The following is a 26,277-nucleotide window of genomic DNA, read 5'->3' as shown; positions in this document are numbered from 1 at the left end:
GAACAGCACTGCATCATCAAAAACATTAGTCTCTCCATAGGGAAACATGCATTTTCATACTCAGTGAAATAAGTAAAGACTACAAATGACCCATGTCAATTTGGATCAAATGTTGCCACCAAACAAATTTTGGCACAGAACTTAAAAAGGAAGAAACTTTATGGCAATATTTTAGATTTTAGGATTAGAGATTAGTACCAAAGGCTTTTAACTAATTAGATTAATTTGCATTTTCCTGGCCTTGAATGAAGTTGAACATCCTTTCCTGTGTAGATTGAAAACTTGCATTTCCTCTGTTAATTGCCTGTTGGGTCCTTTGTCTATTTTTCTTTCGGGCTGTCTCTTTCATGACTATCTGAGGAGTTGCTGTACATTACGGATATTAATGTTTTGTCACATACACTGCAGATTTTTTCAGTAGCCTGTGGTTTATCTTTTGGGTTTGCTAATGATTTTTTTTTCATTCAAAAGGATTTTACTGAAAAAGAAAAAGTGTTTTACTTTTATCCTAGGAGATCTTTACACATATTGCGCACATTGAATCTAAACTGACTTTCTTGAGACCAAGATCACATTTTATTAGAAGTCAAGGCCCAGATTAGTAAAATGACTATCCACAGGTACACCACAAATCTAAAGTAGAAAGAAATCAACTCCAGACTTCTGAACTTCTTTGTCAGTGCTCTTGCCTGTATTAGCTCATTGCCATCACTCATTGCTATAATTTATTTTTCCCCTTCTCTGCTCCTTTTTTTTGTATTTTAGATATTTGAATTTTCTATTTTCTACCTTACCAAACAGGTTTAAAGCCACCAACTTCATGAACCTTATTTAAAGGTACAGTAATTTCTACGATATAGCAAATGCACATATAATCAAATCTCAGTTTCAGGAACAAAGTCTTTCAGTTGTCCCTTGCATGATGTTTCCTTTCTGATCTCTGGTTTCAGCCCTCATTCCTACATTTTTCTCTGTCACTCCATGTATCTCTCCCCAGCAATTTCCAGTACGCCTTCAAATAGGTCCCCTTATCCTAATTTCCCTCCAAATTCCTCCCTCTGTTTCAGGAACAAATGTATCTTTTTTACAACTCATTTGGCTCTTCTTACTAGACTTTTCACACTCAACCCCTCTGCATCTCAGTTGATATCTGCCGTGTGGCAAAACAACCATCAGAAATATGAAAGGGAGGTAGTGAGTAGGAAATAGTTGGCCTTAACTGGCATGGTTTTATAATTAAATTGCTTAAATTTAAAAAAACAACAACAGCAAACTTTCCTAGTTGCCTTAGTGTAGGGAAAAAGAAGTAACAATGTACTTTAAATATTCACCATCGCCTGTAAAACAACTGCAATGAGATTTGTTCTAGTGCTACAGAAGGATGGCATGTGGGATAATGTTTCTGCATTGCCTGCCTTTACTGTTCTTGTTTTCTTCAGGTGGATAAAGTCGAATCCTTCAAGTATAGTCAGAGTACCAAGGATAGCCTCCATGCCAAGTACAATACTAAAACCTGTGCCACTGTAGTGGGTGATGACCAGTGGGGACACCTGCAGTTGGACGCTACTTCCGTGTACCTGCTCTTCTTAGCACAAATGACTGCCTCAGGTCAGTAGCAGGACAGAGTGGCTGGGAGCCACTGCAGTGAGGAGTACTGGCTCCTGCACCTGTGGCTTCTCCCGGAAACGACATAGCCATTGACCTTTCTCAAAGACACCCAATGGAAATACAATACTTCGCACAGTTTTTACAGAGAAACCAACTCTCTGAGGTCTATTTAATATTCTTTTCCCTTGAAAAATAAGTCTGGGGTACTAAGTAATTGTTTTTAAATGGAGAACCAGGAAATCCGGGGTCTATTTTATTTAGATGGGTATTCTTTGTCTTTCATTAATCCTCAGATACCATGAGATGGTGAGATCAGAAAGAAGGGCTAGGGTTCATTTCTTGTTCTCATGCTATACACTGACCAGCCTTTAGTAAGTATTAACATAAACTGAATCACCTACTTTCTACTACTCTTTTTTTTTTTAAAGATTTTATTCATTTATTTGACAGACAGATCACAAGTAGGCAGAGACGCAGGTAGAGAGAGAGAGAGGGGGAAGCAGGCTCCCTGCTGAGCAGAGAGCCCGATGCGGGGCTCGATCCCAGGACCCTGGGATCATGACCTGAGCCGAAGGCAGAGGCTTTAACCCACTGAGCCACCCAGGCGCCCCTCTACTACTCTTTATATATGTATTATAAACAAGGCATCTGTCTAAACGCATCTAAATTACATTAAAGGGAATTAACTTAGGAATCAGATTTCAAATATTTATTTTTTTAAAGATTTTATTTATTTATCTGACAGAGAGAGAGATCACAAGTAGGCAGAGAGGCAGGCAGAGAGAGAGGGGGAAGCAGGCTCCCCACTGAGGAGAGAGCCCGATATGGGGCTCGATCCCAGGACTCTGAGATCATGACCTGAGCTGAAGGCAGAGGCTTTAACCCACTGAGCCACCCAGGCGCCCCAAATATTTATTTTTTATTATTGAATAATACACCCTTTTCTGATGGTTTTGTTATTAGGTTTAGGTCTTTACCTGAAAAAGGAAAATGTAAGAACCAACATAATTTCCTTTTATTTTTCCTAACTTGGGGTGGATGATGAATCCGATCACACTCTGTTTGTAAATTAAATAGGACCTTTTCCAGAGCTTCCTGAGTAAGTGAATGTACTCAGAATACCACATTTTTTGACATTTGAATTTCTTTTTCTTCCTATCTGGCTATAGAATTCCTGAGTACTAAGGGCATTCGGGGGAAGAATTGTCCCAGAAAATTCTTGTTCTCGTTTTCTTTCATAAATAAATATTTGGTGATAAAGCCTTCCTTTTTCTTCTAAACCCTCTGGAATGCACAGACCAGAAGCTGAAATACCTTTTATTAAAATGATAACATGGCTACCCATATACTCCCATATTTTGGAGGGGAGGTTGCTCCATGAATAAGTATATTTTTAGATTTTATACATTTATATAGAATGGCAGCTATAACTTCATTTCCAGCATTCTTTTAGTACCCACTCTAGAATGTTTTTCTACAAAGCAAATTGTCTAAATATTTCTTATAGTTTTCATTTTGAGTCCAGAAGGGAGTACAAATATACTAAAGAGGCTTATATAAGACATACTCATTCAACAAGTATTTGTTGATTTCTGACTTAATGTTTGATTTTCACCTCCATAAGCTGACTTTTTTTTAAGATTTTATTTATTTATTTGACAGAGAGAGATCACAAGTAGATAGAGAGGCAAGCAGAGAGAGAGAGAGAGGGAAGCAGGCTCCCTGCTGAGCTGAGAGCCCAATGCAGGACTCGATCCCAGGACCCTGAGATCATGACCTGAGCCAAAGGCAGTGGCTTAACCCACTGAGCCACCCAGGTGCCCCCATAAGCTGACTTTGATAGGTGCTTGGAAAAAGATGGATATAATTTGATTGGGCTGGGCGACTGGGTGACTTAGTTGGTTAAGCATCTGCCTTCAGCTCAGGTGATGATCCCAGGGTCCTGGGATCCAGTCCTACTTCAGGCTCCCTGTTCAGCAGGGACTCTGCTTCTTCCTCTCCTTCTGCCCCTCCCCCCTGCTCGTGCTCTCTCATGTTCTCTCTCTCTTTCTCTCTCAAATAAATAAATAAAATCTTTAAAAAAATAAAGGTTGATCAGACTTTTGCAGAATAAATAGGAATAAGTAGAATTTTACAAGTCAGAGAAGGAAAGGGAATAGCATGACAACAGCACAAAAGTTGGAAAGATACTGGCCACCAAGGTAATATTAGTTATCTTCTATGGCTAGAGAGTAAGATAGATCTAGAAAAATGCCAAAAGATGAAGCTAGACAGTTGGATCTAGCTATTTAAAGGCCTATAAATCATGCTAGGTAGTTTGGAGTTTAGTCTATAGTCAATAGAGAACTACTCAGGGTAAATAATCAAGAAGCTTTTAGATGACTGGCTCAGTAGCAGGAGGATAGATTGAATGGATGAGAAAATTAAGCTGGAGGACTAGTCAGGAGGTTAGTGGAATACTTGAGGCAAGAAATGATGGAGAACACATGTAAGGCAATACCCTTGAGGTTGAAAAGGATAGATGTGAGAGGTAATCAGTAGATTATGAAAGATCTTCATGGAAAATTTTCATCTTTCATGTAATTCTCTGCACATGTTTGAACTCTTAAAAATCTCAACCTTGGTTAAAAGAGAGGCTTAGTTAGAAGTTGATTGCCCTTCCCCCCAACAAAATAACCATAAATTGTGAAAATAAATTTATAAAAACCCAACCATTTAGTCACTGGACATTGTCTTAAGGGCATATGGCAAGCAGAGAAACAGAAAATCTGAATCTTGATAAGAGCAGCAAGAGTGTGGCATTTAGACTACAACCTACTTCCTCCCTCTCCCCCCTCACCATGACAGAAGCAGTACTCAGCATGAATGCAGCCAAGAATATAAGGCTTCCTCTTCCCTTACCTCCCAGTTTAGAGCTATGATATCTCCCCGAGAGAGGTTGCCAGCATTTCTCATTCTCCCCACCTCTGCGTTATGGAAGCTCTGGTCCAGCCAAGAATAACTAAGGAATGTGGAATTCTACTCCTACTCCTTAGTCCCACCCATGGAGCTTAACCCCAGACGGAGCAGTCCAAGAATTAATAGGCTTGGCCCACCTTGCTTGTAGCATGGAAGGAGAGACAGGCCACAGACAGAAAAGCTCCATAGTCCTTCCCAAGAAAACCGACTTTATTTGGAACTGACTGTGGGAAAGTTCAAGTCTAAGGGTATTCATTGAAAAACAGTGGAGATTTTTTTGTTCTAAGAAATTAAGAGGAGTTTTATAGCTCAATAAGAGCAACAAACTAACCCATAGACTAGCTAGAAGTTTTAGCAGAGAGCCAGGGACAGAGACAGCTAAAAAGTGTTATCCTAGGGTGAGAACAGGTGTCCAAGGCTGGTCTCAAAATCCTGAAATGAGGCTTGAATTTAATTGGATGAGACTGTGGGACAATTTTTACTTCAGAACAATATACAGTATAATAGAGCAATCAGCTGGCAATTGGGAGTTTAACAACTGAGTATGATACCAACAGAGGCAGACACCACAAAAGACTAAAATAAAACTGTGGTCTTCCTTGGGTGACAGTGTGTATGCCCAAGGCTACATCCTCCAGAGAACAGCATCAGAAGCTCCATACTGTGGGAAAAATAGATTTCATTGAAATTGTCCACCCAAGTCACTAAAAAAATAGCAATTAAACATAAACAAGCCCCATACAGGAGGGTATTGATGTATCTAAGGAGTTTCTGCAACATATTTTCTGCATTATCTAGTTTTCGACAAAAATGTATGACACATGCAAAAAAACAGGAAAGTCTGAGTCAACACACACAAAAAGCAGATAACCGAAACTGCCTTTGAGAGGAACCATTATGTTGAATTTAGGAGGCAGACTTCAAAACACTTACTATAAAAATGTCCAAAAATCCAAAGGGTACCATGCTTAACAAAGTAAAGGAAAATATGATGAAAGCATTTCATCAAATAGAGAATATCAATAAAGAGATAAAAAGGATCCAAATGAAAATTTTGGAGTTGAAAAGTATAGTAACTTATTTTTTTTCCAAATTTTTATTCCAATTCTTGTTAGTTAACATATAGTGTAATATTGGTTTCAGAGATAGAATTTAATAATTCATCACTTACATCTGACACCAAGTGCTCATCATAACAAGTGCCCTACTTAATACATATCTCCCATTAATGCATCCCTGAAAAGAGTCTCTTATGATTTGCTTCCCTCTCTTTTTTCCCTTCCCATATGTTCTTCCATTTTGTTTCTTAAATTCCACATACAAGTGAAATCATATGGTATTTGTCTTTCTCTGACTGACTTATTTCACTTAGCGTAGTATACTCTAGCTCCATCCACCTCACTGCAAATGACAAGATTTCATTCTTTTTTTTAAAAGATTTTATTTATTTAGTTGACAGACAGAGATCACAAGTAGGCAGAGAAGCAGGCAGAGACAGAGGAGGAAGCAGGCTCCCTGCTGAGCAGAGAGCCCAATGCGGGGCTCGATCCCAGGACCCTGGGATCACGACCTGAGCCTTTAACCCACTGAGCCACCCAGGTGTCCCAAGATTTCATTCTTTTTGATGGCTGAGTAATATTCTGTTGGGTATATATACCACATCGTCTTTATCCATTCATCAGTCAATGGACATTTGGGTTCTTTCCATAGTTTGGCTATTGTTGATAATGCTGCTATAAAAATCAGGGTATATATTCCCCCTTGAATCTGTATTTTTGTATCCTTTAGGTAAGTACCTAGTAGTGCAATTACTGGCTAATAGGATAGTTCTGTTTTTAACTTTTGGAGGAACCCCCATACTGTTTTCCAGAGTGGCTGCACCAGTCTGCATTCCCACCAAGAGTGTTCTCCTTTCTCCAAATCCTCACCAACATCTGTTGTTTCCTGACTTATTGATTTTAGCCATTCTGACCAGTGTGAGGTGGTATCTCATTGTGGCTTTCATTTGTATTTCCATGATGATGAGTGATGTTGAACATCTTTTCATGTGTCTGTTGCCCATCTGTGTGTCTTTTTTGGAAAGATGTCTATTCGTGTCTTCGGCCTACTTCTTAACTGAATTAATTTGGTTTTTGGGTGTTGAGTTTGATAAATTCCTTGTAGATTATGGATACTAACTGTCCTAAAGGAAAGATTCATGGCAGCCATACTTTTAGTTTCAAAACACTATTGATATTATAAAAAATCTAATAGAAACAGAAAGAAGAAAAGGGAAATCTGCACATAGATGAGGGCAATCGTAAGCAGTAAAGGACTATAAGACAGAGGCATATAAAATTGAGTACTTACAACATCCAATCTCATTAGTTGGGGAAGCCCCTTGGATATAGCTAGGCTAGAGACCTTATTGAGAGGCGTGGACAGAGTCCTTACCTCAGTTGAGACTTCCAACTGATCATCCCCATAAGGGCTGTATTTATAGGTCAAATGTCATGGCAAGTGATGGGGGTCTGAAGTTAAACAATCCTTTGCTTTAGTGCGGTTTGGAGCAAGCTGCATTCCTATGTTATCATTTCTTTACATAGTCAAGGATCCTGGGCTAGGTGTGCTTGCCTCCCCTCCCAGATTCCACTGTGGGGCGTCAGCCCAGCCTGGAGCTGGAAAGGATGTAAGGCAAAATATATAGTTCTTGGCATCCAGACCAGAAGGGCCAATTAGCTGACCTGGAGTCCAGCTAATGTCAACTAATCAGGCTCCCAAGGTCATTTATGCAGCACAAGTGTCACAAATAACATTCTTTAGCCAACCTGTGTAGGTGCAGGTCGGGGTAGTCAGTTATGCAAAAGAAATCATAGAAACCTCTATCCATACAATACACTAAGCCTTTATCAGATAAGTCAATTGCAAAATCTTCTGCCATTATATATATTACATTTTAGGGTTTTTTTTTAAGATTTTATTTATTTATTTGAGAGAGTGAGTGAATGAGAGAGAGAACACAAGCAGGGACAGAGGGAGAGGGAGAAGCACACTCACCTGCTAAGCAGGGAGCCCAATGCGGGACTCAGTCCCAGGACCCTGGGACCATGACTGAACTGAAGGCAGACACTTAACTGACTGAGCCACCCATGTGCCCCTGTTGCCTTTTAATTTTGTAATTGTTTCCTTCTCTCTATGGAAGCTTTTCATTTTGATAAGTCCCAATAGTTCATTTTTGCTTTTGTTTCCCTTGCCTCCAGCAATGTGCCTTGTAAGAAATTGCTATGGCCAAGGTCAAAGAGGTGGCCACCTGTGTTCTCTAGGATTTTGATGGTTTCCTGCCTCACATTTAGGTCTTTCATCCATTTTGAATTTATTTTTGTGTATGCTGTAAGAAAGTGGTCCAGTTTCATTCTTCTGCATGTTATTGTCCAGTTTTCCCAACAGCAATTGTTGAAGAGACTGTTTTTCCCCCCCACACTGGATGTTCGTTCCTGCTCTGTTGCAGATTAGTTGACCATATAGTTGTGGTTCCATTTCTGTGTTTTCTCTTCTGTTCCATTGATCTATGTGTCTGTATTTGTGCCAGTATCATACTGTCTTCATGAGTACAGTTTTGTAATGTAGCTTGAAATCTGGAATCATGATGCCTCCAGCTTTGCTTTGCTTTTTCAGGACTGCTTTGCCTATTCAGGGTCTTTTGTGGTTCCATAGAAATATTAGGATTATTTGTTCAAGCTCTGTGAAAAATGCTGGTATACTTTTGAAAATTTCACTAGAGAGGCTAAACATATTTGAGCTGGCCGGAGAAAGAATCAGCATATTGAAGATAGGTCAACAGAGATTATGCAATCTGAAGAACAGAAGAAAAATATAATAAAATTGAATAGAACCCAAGAAAAATGTAGAACAAGATTTGGAGCATCAACTCATGTGTAATGAGACTATCCAAAGGAAAGTAAGGAGCAGAAAATATATTCAAAGAAATCATGGCTGAATACACTTCAAATTTGGTGAAAAACATTGATCTATACATCAAAGAAGCTTAATGATCTCCAAGTAGGATAAATAGAGATCCACATCCAGAAAGAATAATAGTAAAAATATTAAAAAGCAGAATATCTTCAGAGCAATATGAGAAAAATGACTTGTACAAGGGAACCCAAATAAAAGTTAGCTGACTTCTCTTCAAAAAGAAAAAATGGAGGCCCAAAGGAAGTGGAATGTTGCATTATTCAAAAAAGAACCTGTCAACCAAGAACTTTTATCTAACAAAACTATCAGAAATTAAGTGAAATGAAGACATTCTTGGATAAATCAAACCTGAAAATTTGTTGATGATAGACCTATCTTATAAGAATTATGAAAGAAGTTCTTCAGGTTGGAATCAGGTGACCCCAGATAGTAATTGGAATCTGTACAAAAAAACCAAAGTACTTGTGAAAGACAAATACCATATAATTTCACTCATATGTGGAACTTAAAAAAACAAATGAATGAAGAAACAAGAGACAAAATGAACAAACAGACTCTTAAATACAGAGAACAAACTGGTGGATGCCAGAGGGGAGGTTGGTTGGGGATGGGAATAGGTGAAATAGATAAAGGGGATTAAGAGTGCACTTAACTTGGGGCACCTGGCCGGCTCAGTAAATAGAGCATAGGACTCTTGATCTCAGGGTCATGAGTTGAAGTCCCATGTTGGGCATAGAGCTTGTTTAAAAAATATATGTAAAAAAATTTTTAAAAAGAGTGCACTTAATGAGACCTGAGAAACATATAGACTTGTTGAATCATGATATTGTATACATGAAACTAATATAATACTGTATGTTAATTATACGTGAATTTTTTTAAAAATGAAAAAAGAGAAAAAAAAAAGTGGTAAAAATAATTATAAAATACAATATAATTACATATCTCTTCTTTCTTAACTGATCTAAAAATCAGTTGTATAAAATAGTATAATTGTATCATTGCGGCTATAGTATATAAAGTATAATATATTTGATAATGAGAGAATTAAGGAAGTGTGGGGGAACAAACCAATGATAAATCCACAGGAACAAAGGAAGACCACCAGAAATGGTAAATTACATTATTAATATTATAAAGTATAAATATCTAATTTCCTCTCAACTTTTTAAAAAGATATAAAATTATACAGAGAGATTTGAGATGATGGCAGCTGAGTAGGAGGACCCTAAGCTTGTCTTATCCCACAAACACAACTAGATAACTATCAAATCATTCTGAATACCCCAGAAATCAATCTGAAGACTGACAGAACAAAGTCCACAACTAAGGGACAGAAGAAGCCACATCAAAGAAGGTAGGAAATGTACAGACATGCTTTAGGGGAGAAAAAAATCATGGGGTGCTGCCAAAGGAAGAGAGCTATGGTTGGAGAGAGGGAGGAGCACATTAGAATGCACAAGGAGAACGTTTCCTCAAAGCCATTGGCTGGGAAAATGAGAAGGGCTTACTTTCGTAAATTGTTACAACCAGCAGGGCTTAAGGACCAGAGTTTTAAAGATCAGCAGGCTTGGCTGGGATGGAGCCATGAAGGCACTGCCCTTCGCCTGGATAGAAGGCAGGCAAATAACCCCCGGGGGGCAGATGGTATGGAAACAGCAATCCGAAGGACACTTGGGGCACACAGAAGAGAGACAATTTTCACTTCCTGGAGTATGTTCCTGAGAGGCAGAGTTCAGAGAGACGCCTCTGTGGGGACAAAGGAATTGTATGGCACCATTTTCTTCCCCTGCCCCTCACCATAAATATAGAACCACCTGTGGGAAGCAATGCATTGCCCACACTGACTGCCAAACATGCTTACAGCAAGCCCCCCCTCCCTGTGTTCTTGTGGGACTGCCCTTCTCAGTCACCCTTGCCTCAGTCCCAGCATGGCAGGTCCCTTGCCCAGAAGACCAGCAGAAAAATCTGCCCACATGTCACCCAAGTAGAGTTCAGCGGGGCTTCAATTCTTCTGGAAATGGTGTCAGGTCTCATTTCACAACCAGACAAGAGCATTAGTTAAAACATGCCACACTGTGGTCAAGAACCAAACACTGCCCACTTCAGGCAAGGAGAGCCTCTGCAGATGCCTGGCTGAAGGATAGAGCAACCAAAACATGACAGCAGATGCATGCAATACATACCAGAGACATATCCTGAAGCACAGGGCCCTGTACACTGTATGACCTCTTCTTCATAAAGCCATTATTCTCAGGAGCAGGAAACATACGAGCTTGTCTAACAGACAGAAAAAGCTAGAGATTTAGACAAAATACCAAGATGGAGGATTTCATCCCAAATGAAAGAACAAGATGAGGTCATGGCCAGAGATCTAAGTAAAATGGAAGTAATGTGCATGATGGAGAATTTAAAGCAAAAATCATAAGGATACTAGCTGAGCCTGAGAAAAGAATGGAAGGCCCTTACCACAGGGATAAAAGAAGTAAAAAAGAATCAGAAAGAAAAAAATGCAGTAACTGAGAATGGAAATAGGCTTGATGCAATGAACACAAGGCTGGAAAAGAAGAGAAATGAATAAATGATGTAGAGAACAAAATAATGGAAAATAATGAAGCTGAACAAAAGAGAGGAAGAAAAATGATGGAACATGAGAATAAACTTAAGGAATTCAGTGACTCCATCAAATTTAATAACATATTGTAGGAGTGCCAAAAGAGAGAGAGAGAGAAGGGAACATGAAGTTTATTTCAGGAAATAATAGCTGAAAACTTCTCTAATCTGGGGAAGGAAACAGACATCTAGATCCAGGGGCACAGAGAACTCCTATCAAAATCAACAAAAGCAGGTCCACACCAAGACGTAATTAAATTTGCAAAATGGAGTGATAAAGAAAAGAATCTTTAAAGCAGCAAGGGATGCAGGGAGCATGGGGCCCTGTGCTTGGACTCCACTGCAGCAGAGGTTGGGCCTGCCCTTCTGGAAGCAAGAGAGACTTTATCATCTCACAGCCTCTGAGTCTCTTCCTGAAGTGCCTTCTTCCTGCCACCTGCAGTGGAGGAGGAGGAGGAACACAGGACTCCCCACAAGAACCCATCACCAACTCCCCTTAAGACCACGTCCCCACAGCTCCCTCATAAGCCCATCCAACATGCTTTCTCTCACTCTCAGACCTCACAGGCTACAGGCAGAATGGACCTCTGGGTTTCCATATTAAAAGTGAATCAACAACAACAATAACAAAGGAAGACAAAAGAAGTCCTTAACTTAGAAGGGAAGACCCATAAGGCTAGCTGGAGATTTCTAAACAGAAACTCGGCAAGCCAGAAGGGAGTGAAATGATGTATTCAAATGCAAAATGGGAAAAATCTGCAGCCAAGAATCCTCTATCCAGCAAGGCTATCATTCGGAATAGAAGGAGAGAGAAAGAGTTTCCCAGAGGAATTAAAACTAAAGGAGTTCGTGACCACTAAACCAGCCCTGCAAGAAATATGAAAGGGAGAATCTTTGAGTGGAAAGGAAAGACCGAAAGTCACAAACACAAGAAAGGAACAGAGAAAATCTCCAGGAACAATGACAAAACAAGTAATAAAGTGGCACTAAATACATGCCTATCAATAATTACTCTGTATGTAAATGTACTAAACACTCAAATCAAAAGACAAAGTGTCAGAATGGATTTTTTTAAAGGTATTTTTTTAAAGATTTTATTCATTTATTTGTCAGAGAGAGAGAGAGAGTGAGCACAGGCAGACAGAGTGGCAGGCAGAGACAGAGAGAGAAGCAGGCTCCCCGCCCAGCACGGACCCCGATGTGGGACTCGATCCCAGGACGCTGGGATCATGACCTGAGCCAAGGCAGCCGCTTAACCAACTGAGCCACCCAGGCGTCCCTCAGAATGGATTTTTAAAAAAGAATCATCTATGCTGCCTACAAGAGACTCATTTTAGACCTAAAGACATCTGCAGATTAGAAAGTGATGGGATAGAGAACATTTTTCATGCAAATGGACATCAAAAGAAAGCCAGAGTAGCAATGCTTATACTGGAGAGGGTAGAATTTAAACACTGTAACAAGAGATGAAGAAGGGCACTATAGCATAATAAAGGGGAAAATGCAACATGAAGATCTTAAAATTGTAAATATTTATGTACCCAATATGGGAGGACCCAAATATATAGAATAATTCATAGCAAACATAAAGGAACTCATTGACAATAATAGTAGGGGACTTTAACTGCCCACTTATGTCAATGGACAGGTCATCTAAGCACAAAATCAACAAGGAAACAATGGATTTGAATGACACACTGGACAGGATGGACTTAACAGATATATTCAGAACATTCCATCCCAAAGCAGCAAAATATACATTCCTTTCATGTGCACATGGGATGTTCTCCAGAACAGATCACATACAGAACAGATCTACGTAACAGATGAGGCCTTAGCCAGTACTAATGAGATCATACCATGCATCTTTTCTGACCACAAGGCTATGAAACTTGAAGTAAACCATAAGAAAAAATTTGGAAAGACCACAAATACATAGAGGTCAAACAGCATGCTACTAAACAATGAATAGGTCAACCAGGAAAAGAAAGAAGTTTTTTAAAATACATGGAAATAAATGAAAAGGAAAACACAATGGTCTAAAACCTTTGGGGTGCAGCAGAAATGGTCCTAAGAGAGAAGTATATAACAATATAGGCCTAGCTTAAGAAGCAATAAAAATCTCAAACAGCCTTACCAAAAGGAGCTAAAAAAAGAACAACAAAACCTAAAACCAGCAGAAGGAAGGAAATAATAAAGACTAGAGCAAAAATAAATTATATAGAAAATTTTAAAACACAATAGATCAATGAAACCAGGAGCCAGTTCTTTGAATATATTAATGAAATTGACAAACCTCTAACCAGACTTATTAAAAAGGAAAGAGAAAGGACCCAAATAAATAAAATCAAATGAGATAAGAGAAATAACCAACAACACAGAAATACAATTATAAGAGAATATTATGAAAGACTATATGCCAATAAATTGGAGAACCTGGAAGAAATGGATAAATTCCTAGAAACACATAAACTACCAAAACTGAAACAAGAAAATATAGAAAACTTGAACAGACCCAAAACCAGCAAAGAAGTTGAATCAATATCAGAAAACTCCTTACACACAAAAGTCCAGGGTCAGATGCTATCACCAGCGAATTCCACCAAACATCTGAAGAAGAGTTAATACCTATTCTTCTCAAACTATTCCAAAAAAACAGAAAAGGAAGGAAAATTTCCAGATTCATTCTGTGAAGCCAGCATTACCCTGATACCAAAACCATATAAAGACAGCACAAAAAAGAAAAGTGCCAGCCAATATCCTCGATGAACATTGATGCAGAATTATCCACAAGATACTAGCAAACTGAATGCAACTGTACATTAAAAGATTCATTCACCACAATCAAGTGAGGTTTATTCCTCGGTAGCAAGGGTGGTTCAAAATTCTCAAATTAATCAACATGATACACTACATTAATAAAAGACAGGATAAGAACCACATGATCCTTTAAATAGATGCAGAAAAAAAACATTTGACAAAGTACAACATCCATTCATACTGATAAATCCTCCACAAGTAGGGTTAGAGGGAACATACCTCAACATCATAAAGGCCTTATGTGAAAAAAAATCACAGCTAATATCATCCTCAATGTGGAAAAACTGAGAGTTTTTCCTCTGTGGTCAGGAATAAGACAGGGATATCTACTCTCACCACTGATATTTAACATAGTATTAGAAATCCTAGCCATAGCAATCAGACAACAAAATGAAAGAAGAGGCATCCAAATTGGTAAGGTAGAAATAAAATTTTCACTACTTGCAGATGACATGATACTGTATATAGAAAACCCTAGCAGCACCTGGATGGCTCAGTTGGTTAAGTGTCCAACTTGTGGTTTCAGCTCAGGTCATGATCTCATGGGTCATGGGATTGTGCCCCACATCAGGCTCCCCACCCAGTGGGAAGTCTGCTTGAGATTCTGTCCCTCTGCCCTTCACCTAATGCTCCCCGACCCCTTAAAATAAATATATCTTTTAAAAAGAAAACCGTAAAGACTCCACCAGAAAATTGCTAGAACTGATATAGAAATTCAGTAAAGTCACAGAGTAAAAAATCAACATACAGCAGTCTGTTGCATTTTTATACACCAATAATGAAGCATCAGAAAGAGAAATCAAGGAATCTCTCCTATTTACAATTGCACCAAAAACCACTAGGAATAAACCTAACCAAAGAGTTTATATAAAAGACCTGTACTCTGAAAAGTATAAAACAGTGATGAAGAAAGTTGAAGATGACACAAAGAAATGGAAAAACGTTCTATGTTCTTGGATTGGAAGAAAAAAAACATGATTAAAATGTCTGTATTATCCAAAGCAATCTATACAGTTCATGCAATCCATATCAAAATACCAGTAGCATTTTTCACAGAGCTAGAACAAACAATTCTAGAAATTGTATGGAACCACAAAGACCCCAAATAGCCAGAGTAAACTTGAAAAAAAAAAAAAATCAAAGCAGGAGGCATCACAATTCCAGACTTAAGTTATATTACAAAGTTGTAGTGATCAAAACAGTATGGAACTGGCACAAAAATAGACACATAGATCATGGAACAGAATAGAAAATCCAGAACTGAATCTACAACTATATGGTCAGTTAATCTTTGACGGGGCGGGGGTGAGGGGCAGAGAATATCCAATGGACAAAAGACAGTCTCTTCAACAAATGGTGTTGGGAAAACTGGGCAGCAATATGCAGAAGAATGAAACTGGACCACTTTCATGCACCATGCACCAAAATAAATTCAAAGTGGATTAAAGAGCTAAATGTGAGACAGGAAACCATCAAAATCCTAGAAGAGAACACAGGCAGTAACTTTTGTGACATCAACCATAGCAACTTCTTACTAGATATGTCTCCTAAGACAAGGGAAACAAAAGCAAAAATGACTATTGAGACTTCATCAAGATAAAAGGCTTCTGCACAACAAAAATTAACAAAACTAAAAGGCAGCCTAAAAAATGGGAGAAGGCATTTGCAAATGACATATCTGATAAAGGTTTAGTATCCAAAGTATATAAATAATTTATAAAACACAACACCTGAAAAACCAATAAGCCAGTTAAGAAGTGGGCAGAAGACATGATTAGACATTTTTCCAAAGAAGACATACAGATGGACAACAGACACATGAAAGATGCTAAACATCATTCATCGTCAGAAAAAAAACAAAACTGTAATGAGATATCACCTCACACCTCTGGGAATGGCTTAAATCAACAACACAAGAAACAACAACTGTTGGCAAGGATGTGGAGAAAGGGAAACCTCTTGCACTGTTGATAGGAAGGCAAACTGGTACAGCCACTCTGAAAAACAGTATAGAGGTTTTCCAAAAGTTTAAAAAAAAAAGAAGCCTACCATACGATTCAGCAATTGCAATACTAGATATTTACCCAAAAGATATAAAAAAGTAATTCAAAGGAATACATGCACCCTGATGCTTATAGCAGCATTATCAACAATAGACAAATTATGGAAAGAGTACAAATGACCATTGATCAATGAATGCATAAAGATGATGTGGTATATGGTATATCATCAAAAGCCATCAAAATGAATGAAATCTTGCCATTTGCAATGACATGGATCCATATGATTTCACTCATATGTGGAATTTAAGAAACAAAATAGATGAACATATGGGAAGGGAAAAAAAGAGAAGGTGGATAACCATAAGAGGCTTTTAACTACAAAGAACAAACATTTGCTAGAGGGGATGTGGGTGGGGGGATAGGCTAAATGGGTCATAGGTATTAAGGAAGGCACTTTTGTGATGAGCACCTGGTTTTATTTTTTTATTATGTTCAATTAGCCAACATGTAATACATCATTAGTTTTTTTTTTTAATATTTTATTTCTTTGACAGAAATCACAACCGGGCAGAGAGGCAGGCAGAGAGAGAGGAGGAAGCAGGCCCCCTGCTAAACAGAGAGCCCGATGCGGGGCTCGATCCCAGAACTCTGGGATCATGACCCGAGCTGAAGGCAGAGGCTTTAACCCACTGAGCCACCCAGGCGCCCCCATCATTAGTTTTTGATGCAGTGTTCAACAGTTTGTTAGAGCACTGGGTTTTATATGTAGGTGATGAGTCACTAAATTCTACTCCTGAAACTAATATTACACTGTATGTTAACTAACTAGAATTTAAATAAAAACTTGGAGAAAAAAAAGGAAATAAAACAGAAAATAGGGATAGACATTAAAAAATTAGCAAAAATAAAATGAAAATGAAAAAAATAAATAAACTTAATTGCTTCCTTAAAAGTCTTATCTCCAAATACAGTCACATTGGGGATTAGGGCTTCAACACATGGATCTCAGAGTGACACAATGGAGTTCATAGCAAGCACTTAAGGAAAATATAGGAGTAAATCTTCCTGACCTTGGATTAGACAAAGCCAAGTTAGACATTACATCAAAAACCATAAGCAACTAAAGAAAACATAAGCTGGAATTTATCAAATACATAACATTCGTGCTTCAAAGGATCTCTTCAAGAAAGTTACAAGCAACCCGGAATAGGATAGAAAGTATTGGCAAATCACATATCTGATAAGGGACTTGTATCTATAATATATAAAGCATTCCACAGATCAATAATAAAAAGAGGGGCGCCTGGGTGGCTCAGTGGATTAAGCCGCTGCCTTCGGCTCAGGTCGTGATCTCAGGGTCCTGGGATCGAGCCCCGCATCGGGCTCTCTGCTCTGCAGGGAGCCTGCTTCCTCCTCTCTCTCTGCCTGCCTCTCTGCCTACTTGTGACCTCTCTCTCTGAAATCTTTAAAATTTAAATAAATTTAAATTAAAAAATAATAATAAAAAGATGATCTAATTTTAAATAGGCAATGAATCTGAGTTGACATTTCTCCAAAGAAGATATTTATGGGCAATAAGTACACAAAAAATGCTGAACATTATTAGTCACTAGGCAAATGCAGATCCCAATAATGACATACCACGTCACACCCCCTAGGATGGCTAAAATCAAAAAGACAGACAACAACAAATGTTCCTGAGGATATGGAGAAATTGGAATCGTTATACACTGTTGGTGGGAATGTAAAGTGGTGCAGCCACTTTGGAAAATAGTCTGGCAGTTCTCAAAAAGTTAAGCAAAATGGTAAATATGATCTAGCGATTTCACTCTTAGGTATATGCTGAAAAGAAATGAAACAATGTTCACTCAAGAGCTTGTGTAGATACATGGATGTTCATATCAGTATTATTTATAAGGGCCCAAAAGTGGAAACAACCTGAATGTCCCATCAACTGATAATTGGATAAATATGATACATTCACAAAATGAAATATTCTTTAGCAATAGAAAAAATGGAAGCATTGATACATTCTACAACATGGATGAACCTTGAAAACATTATGCTAAGTGAAAGAACTCACACATGAAAGGCCACAAGTTGTATGATTGCACATATATGAACGTCTGTCTGGTAAGGCACATCTTTGGAGACATAAAGTAGATTAGCAATTGCTTAGGTGGAGGGAGAGGGAGAGAAAGTCTTGAAAGGAAATGGGGAATGACTGGTAATGGTACAGCGTTTCTTTTAGGAGTGATGAAAATGTAAAATTGATTGTGGCCATGGTTGCAGAACACTTCAAACCCTAAAAACCTTTAAACTATATACTTGAAATGGGTGAATTATATGGCATATGAATTATATCTCAATAACATTTTTAAAAATGAAGGAGAGGGGCTTATTGATAGAGGAGTACAAGTCAGTGTAAGTGGAGTAGACCACTGAGTTGGCCTCATTTCTGACTCTGCATGTTTTAGTATGCTTTAAATAGCACTGCCATCTTTGGCCTTACCCAGTTCTATCTCATTTCATTTCTGTGTATCCTCTGTTCAAGTAATGTCATGGCTCCACAAAGGGGACAGGATGCAGAGATCCTGAATGTATGGTGTTGCCTCAAGAGACACGTCCCCCTCCTGTGGTTAACAGGGTTGTTTAAGATCACTCAATAAGTCATTATTGAATGAACATCTACTGTTCAATATTATTTAATACAATTCAAAGACTATGTGAGATACTTTTAGGGACTATAAATATAAATAAGAAATGGTTCTTTCCTTCAAATTTAGGTATATATTTATTTATAGTACAAAGTAAAAAGTAAGTTCATTATAGCAAGGAAAATAAAAATTCTGTGAAACATAGAAAAGAGGAATCAGTGACAGCATCACCAAGGAGTCACAATTTGAGCTGGGCCTTGAAAGAACAGTTAGGATTTCAAGATGTGGATGAGGCCATTTAAACAATATTATGAGCAAAGGGACAGATGATAGAAATGTGGCTTTTATATTGTATAGTGGGGGCATCTGGGTGGCTCAGTGGGTTAAAGCCTCTGCCTTCGGCTCAGGTCATGATCCCAGGATCCTGGGATCGAGGCCCGCATTGAGCTCTCTGCTCAGTGGAGAGGCTGCTTCCTCCTTCTCTCTCTCTGCCTGCCTCTCTGCCTACTTGTGATCTCTGTCTGTCAAATAAATAAATATATTGTATAGTGATTTGTTAGCTGTGACACAAGTCTGAGAGATGGACAAAATCATTTTCACACCTTTTGCCTACTCTCTGTCTCTGAGCAAGCACTCTGGCACACAAAGGGGACAAGATAAAACTGTGAAGCTGATGTCCAATATTACAGTTATCATCTCTTTTTCCTCTCTCAAGCAAAGAGGTTAAGGTCATTACTGCTACAAGAAAGACACATTGCTAATGCAACTGCCCTGTGATGCAGTTGCTAGTTTTGACAGAGCCATGCCTCAGGAGGAGTTTGTAGTCTAATGATGTGGATCATACAGTCCTTTTTGGCTCTAAAGTTAGAGATCAGGAGGAGTTTGTAGTCTAATGATATGGATCGTACAGTCCTTTTTGACTCTAAAGTTAGAGTTCTGTGATCTAAAACATCTGTCAATAGATCAAAGATTTAAGTGCAAAAAAATGAAATTATAGGGGTACCTGGTTGGCTTAGTCAGTTAAAAGTCCAACTCTTCGTTTCAGCTCAGACCATGATCTCATGCATGGGTCATGGGATCAATCCCCACATCAGGATCCATGCTCAGTGGGGAGTCTGCTTGAAGATTCTTTCCCTCTGCCCCCCCCACTCTCTCTCTCTCAAATGAATAAATAAATTTTCTTTTTTTTTTTAAGATTTTTTATTTATTTGACAGAGATCACAAGTAGGCAGAGAGGCAGGCAGAGAGAGGGGAAGGAAGCAGGCTCCCCGCTGAGCAGAGAGCCCGATGCGGGGCTGGATCCCAGGACCCTGAGATCATGACCTGAGCCGAAGGCAGCGGCTTAACCACTGAGCCACCCAGGCGCCCCAAATAAATAAATTTTCTTAACAAGAAATTATAGAAGTACCAGAAACAGTCATGGGATAAACCTTCTTAATTAAAGAGTCTAAGAATAAAGTAAGATAAAAACAAAGACGGAAGCAAACCAGAAGAGACTATAAGGAACTGTGGGTTGCTGGAGGGGAGGTGGGTGGGAGGATGGGATAATGGAATGATGGGTATTAAGGAGGGCACTTGATATAATGAATATAATGAGCATTGGTAGTGGATATTATATTTAAGTGGTGAATCATTAAATTCTACCCCTGAAACTAATAATACACTGTATGTTAACTAACTTGAATTTAAATAAAGTCTTAAGGAAAATAAATAAAAATTTCTGATAAGAAAAATATACTGTAAACAAAGTCAAAGTTCAAACTAGGAAAAATATTTGCAACACACATGACAAGTAAAAGGATAATTTCCTTAATATTCATCAGTATGTCAGTAACTTGAAAACCAGCACTTCCATGGAAATTGGTGAAGGACACAACCAAATAGTACATAGGAAAAGAAATGTGGATGGCTTATAAACATATAAAAAGACTCACAACCTGACCCACAATTAAAAGAACTACAAATTAAACTACAGAGATTTTCTTTCTCCTCCATTACAGTGGCAAAGATAAAAAATTTTTATTAAAGCCTGTGTTGACAAGGGCATAGGAAATAGGTGGGCAGGGCTGATTGGTATGTAAACTATGGAACTTCTTTGCAGAATAACTTGGGGATGATTATTAAATTTTTTTTTAATTTTATTTATTTGTCAGAGAGAAGGAGAGAGAGAGAGAGCACACAGGCAGGCAGAGGTGGAGAGAGAAGCAGGCTCCCTGCCGAGCAAGGAGACCATGCGGGACTCGATCCCAGGACCCTGGGATCATGACCCGAGCCGAAGGCAGCGGCTTAACCCACTGAGCCACCCAGGCGTCCCGTGGGGATGATTATTAACCTTTAATATACACATGGTGAAGTATTTAGGGAGAAGTGTATTGATACTTGCAACTTACTTTGAATGTATCAAAAAAGATGGATTGATGGATAGATACATATGTGATAGAAAATTATAGTAAAATGTTGATGCTTGAATCCAGATGATGTACTTACAGATGTTCACTGTAAAATTCTGTCATTTTTTCTGTTTGAAAATGTTCACAATACAATGCTGGGGAAAAATAATATGCATAAGTCTGTGACTCAGCAATTCTTCTAAGAATTTACCCTGGGAAAAAAAAGAATTTACCTTGATATACTGGTACATGTGCACAAAGATATACATAAATATATACATATGTGTATACATATATGTGTATGTGTATATATATGTATCATTCATGTATGTATCTCATATTCATGTATATCATATGTATCATATGTGTATTCATTCATATATATATATATATATATATATTCATTACAGCATTAGTTATAGTGATGAAGCATTAGGTACAACCTAAATGTTTTCAATAGGAAAATGGTTATATAATTAGCCATTTAGTGAAATTCCATGTAGCCATTAAAAAAAATAAGGCAGATATCTTTAAAATTGTCTCCAAGATATATATGAAAAAAGCAAAGTAAAATATAGTATACAGCTCCTTGATACTTTTTATATATGTGTAATATTTCTCTGAAAGGATACAGAGGAAACTGGTAAGACTGGTTTCTTTTTTTATGTAACGGAATTTTTATTAAATATTACATAATTAAATAATCACTTAAATATTAAATTATGTGACGGGATCACTTCACATATCACACAAACATTACAAAATGTGGAAACACAGACTCCTCCTGCCTCCCTGGAAATCTTAGCATTTGGAATACCTCATGTAGCACTTCAATCTTTTAACATATAAATGGATCTCTTTTTTCAAGTCTATCAAAGTATAATTTACATAAAATAAAATCTATCCATTTAAAATGTACATTTCAATGAGTTTTAACAAATGTATAGTAAACCTGTTCTGTCTTGTGTTATTAATTTTAGCCATTCTGACTTCTTTCAGAGAAGAGATTTGGCAGGGGGAAACTGATGTGATTCTGAGTGGGAGAAAGACTTTCACTGTATGCCTATTGGTATTTCTTTATTGGGAGGGGACAGAAGAGGGGAGAGGAGTTTTGCTTTTGTTTTGTTTTTTTTTTTGTTTGAGAGGAGATCATTTTTAATGAAAAGTGTATCATACTATACATATTGGGAAGCAGTATAGCATCTTGGTTAGGAACTCAGTCTCTGAAGTGAAACAAAAGTTGATAGTTGGGTCCTGGTTTCACTATTTATAGTTAATTGGTCTTAGGCAAATATTTAATCTCTAAGCCTCATGGAGAAAATAGAGGTACCCAGTTCTTAGGGTTGATGTAAAAATTAAGTTGATAATTCATGCAAAACAGTTTGTAAGGTATAACTATCTTGTATAGTTTACATTTAGAATAATTATCATTTTTTACTCCAAGAAGTATAGTTTTAAGTTTTTCTTAAAATCCTAATCTTTTTCTACTTCTTGCTTAGTATTTAGACTCTCTCCAACTCTTTTTTGAAACATTTGTCTTCTTCCATATACCTTAAGGCACATTATAAATTAATTCCTTGTAGAATTAGGAGTCTGAGATTTTCTATGGAAACCTACATATAACAGTTAAAATGCTTCCATGTTTTAATATGCTGGTATCTCACATAGTCAAAGCCTAGCTTAGGTCTGATTTGTGGTTTTGCTTTCATGGTTTAGGAATAAAAGTGCCTCTCATTGTTCCATTACTTATAAAGTAATAGTTCCTGTGGCTGCCTATAAAGCCTATAGTGATTATTGACCAGCTCTGTAAAATTATTGTCTTTTTCCTCAGGACTTCATATCATCCACAGCCTAGACGAAGTCAATTTCATACAAAACCTTGTGTTTTACATTGAAGCTGCATATAAAACTGCTGTAAGTACTCATAATGGGAATTGATTTTAAACATATGATGTTTCTAAAAATGCTGAACAGTCCATTCCTTTTCCTAATGCTGCCCCTTATAGTGAACCAATCTATAAGGCTTCTGGCAGAAATTGCCTTCAGCCTCTTTCTTTGCTAAGCTCAGTGATCCTGTTTGCCTTCTCTCCAAAGAAGTTACAGAGAAAAAAGTATCAAGATGCTATGCTTGCACTCCTGTCAAATTCTGTAATCTCTCATGTCATGTATTTGGGAATCTGGAACTAAACTGTGGTCTTATTTTAATGGTCTGTGGTCTTAAATAGAAGCAAGATGGCTAGGGAGTGTAATGGGTCAGTTAGCTACTTAGAAATAAAATGTAGTCGTATGTTTAATATTATCTGTAGACATTGATTCAGTGCTTACTATACAAAAAATAGTTCCTTTTTCTCACAACTACTATATGAGATAGGTTTATATTAAATCATAATGTATTTAACATCTCTCTCAGGGATCCGTGTTCTTCAGTGCGTAATGTTCATTGTTTGGAAAATGGCTGTGTCACAAATAGTCCAGTTTTTTAAATCATCTATTGTTTAATTTGTTTAGTTGTTTTTTAGCTATTTTAGATGGGAAGGTAAACTTGTGACCTGTCACTTCATATTTGTTAGAAGGATAAGTTTTCATAGACATAATTGATGCAAGAGGACAGTATTTGTTGACTGATCACTTTGCCTTCTGGTATCATAGGCCTGCTATGGTCCAGGATACAGGTCAGCGTTCTCTCACCTCTCCATTGAAGCCAAGGGTTGCAGCAGTAGAATTAATGATATGTGCCTTCTCATGCTCTAATCTTGCTGCACAGATTAGGGTAGAGCTGGGTTTGAGGACAAGTGAGGCTAGCCATGAGATAAATATGACTTACCTTCAGAAGCTTCACTTTAACTCAGAGATTTGATATAAAAAGTAATTTAAGGTAAATACAGAAACAAATATAGGGGTGTGTGTGTGTGTGTGTGTGTGTGTGTGTGTGTGTGTGTCTGTACACATGGATACTGCCAAATTCTGTTCAATGTGAGGGCCTAGAAGCAATGACACCACAGTGACAATGAGCACCAGTGCCTAGGTCTTGGGCTGTAACTATTCATTCTGTAACAAAAGAAACCAGGATTCCTTGTAAAAGTGGTTGTTTCTAGGGCTAGGGGGAGGAAAATACAAAATGAAACTACAGTATCTTGTAGTGACAGAAAGTGAGGAAGTGTTCAGAAAGAATGGGGCATGTCTGAAGGATGCAGGAGCCAACCTGGAAGAACTCCCAATGGCTAAAGCTGGAATAATTTGAACAACAAAACAAATAACAATAGTATTTTATTATAACCCAGAGAATAACCTAAATATCGCTAAGTTCATACTGATATAAATAAGTGAATAAATGAATGAGGGAGAAAGAAAAGCTCTTCGTTAGAGAAGGATTGCAATTAATGACTGTAGAGGTAATGAAAGAACTAAAAAATCGCCACTGAAACACCACAGTAATAATTGTTACAAACAAGATTCACCACGGGATGCTAAATTAGTGGGTAGATATTTGAGGAGATACAGGATATTTACACAGTTGTAAAGTATCTTTCTCAAGATAGTTATTAATCACAAGGGGGAAAATAGTAGCAGTAGAACAGAGAAACCCCACAGACACCATCTTAACCACATGATGAAGATTAACATCAACATAATAAGACATATCAATGTCGTGTACTCCTTGATATGATACAGTGAGAAGGACACAGCATAACATCTATAGAAATCTTGACAAAAAATGTACAATCTTTATCTATTGAAGAGAAACTATCAGGTGAACCTAAATTGAGAGAAATCTATACAATATCTGACCACTGATCTTCTGAAAGTGTCAAGCTCATGAAAGACAAGACTTGAGAAAATGTAACTGATTGGAAAAGACCAAGGAGTTACGAACAAATGTAGCATGGTATTCTGGATTGGATCCTGGAACATAAAATGGCTATTAGTGGAAAAACTGGTGAAATCATAACAAAGTTCATAATCTGGTTACTAGGATTATACTAATGTTAATTTCTTAGCTTTGATAAGTGTACTATGGTTATGTCAGGTGTTAGTGTTAGGGGAAGTATAGTGAAAGGTATATGGGAACTCCTTGTAGTATTTCTGTAACTTCTCTGTAAATCTAAAGTTATTTCAATAAAACGGTTTCTTTAAAAAGTAATTTAAAATGTTATCTTTATATTATTGAGGGGCCATATACAGCTATGGTTAAGAATTTACACTTTGGACAGAGAGCACTTGGACTCTAATCCTAGCTATGTCACTTATTAGCTGTGTGGCCTTGGGTGAGTCACTTAACCTCTCTTTGCACCTTAGTTTCATCATCTATAAAATATAAGGATTAAGGAAGATAGTGGTATAAAGTGCATAGGTTAGTGTATGGTACATTGTCAGTGCCAATCAAGAGTAAAATTAGAATAGATATTTAAGATAAAACACTAGGGTGCTACTTTCTAGACCCCCTGAGTATCTGCCTTGAAAAATTTTGAGAAGTATTTCTCTACATGGACTGAGTTATAGTTCTTAGGCCTGATCAACTGTTGATGAGTCTTCCCACTTATCAGAGGTCCCAACAGAATTTGAAGCTACTAGGAAAAGAGCTACCGGGCAGCCAACTCATTGGTATCTCCCTATTGAGCATCATGGGTACACATATGTATGGTGAATTAGCTACTGTGTCTTTTATTCAAGAGTTATGTGTCTAGGAAGCATTTAGTAGTGATGACTTGCTAATGCTAATAATGTTCATTACTTTATGCTAGGATTTTGGGATATGGGAACGTGGAGACAAGACCAACCAAGGGATCTCAGAATTGAATGCCAGTTCAGTTGGCATGGCAAAGGTAATTTTCCTTGCTTTGTTTGTATCAACTGCGGGGTAAGGAAATACACCTTTACCATAGATAAAGGCTTAACCTGAATTTGGATCATTATCAAATTATTCTTTTAAGACACAGGCAAAATTCAGATTCTCCAATAGAACTATGGACATGTAGGGAAAGATTTATTTCATTAGCTCCATATTTGTGTATCCAACTGCTTTTGTAGCATATCTCTATTTACATATACCACAGAGATCTCCAAGAACATATTTTCTTAAGAGATTTATTCATTTATTTGAAAGAGAGAGAGAAGTGAGTGCACATGCACACGGGGGCCGGGCAGAGGGAGAGAGAGAATCTCCAGCAGACTCTCCATTGAGTACAGAGCCCAAATCAGGACTTGATTCCATGAACCCAAGATCATGACCTGAGCTGAAATCAAGAGTCAGACACCTAACCAACTTGGCCACCC

The 26,277-nt window shown here is 37.8% G+C and overlaps 1 protein-coding gene across 6 annotated transcripts in view; it reads left to right on the top strand.

The window, feature by feature from the left end:
- Nucleotides 1-26,277, top strand: part of PHKA1 (phosphorylase kinase regulatory subunit alpha 1) — a 137,514-nt gene that overhangs the window by 9,166 nt on the left and 102,071 nt on the right. For all 6 annotated transcript variants that reach the window (XM_045995989.1, XM_045995986.1, XM_045995987.1 and 3 more), the window contains exons 4-6: nt 1,440-1,608; nt 22,835-22,917; nt 25,746-25,826. In XM_045995989.1, the coding sequence (XP_045851945.1) occupies nt 1,440-1,608; nt 22,835-22,917; nt 25,746-25,826 (333 nt within the window). The remainder of the gene's footprint in view (nt 1-1,439; nt 1,609-22,834; nt 22,918-25,745; nt 25,827-26,277) is intronic.

This window comes from Meles meles, chromosome X (assembly GCF_922984935.1).
Source record: "Meles meles chromosome X, mMelMel3.1 paternal haplotype, whole genome shotgun sequence".
Classification (NCBI taxonomy): domain Eukaryota; kingdom Metazoa; phylum Chordata; class Mammalia; order Carnivora; family Mustelidae; genus Meles; species Meles meles.
Note: the sequence above shows the minus strand (reverse complement) of the source record. Positions and strands in the feature narration are given on the sequence as shown.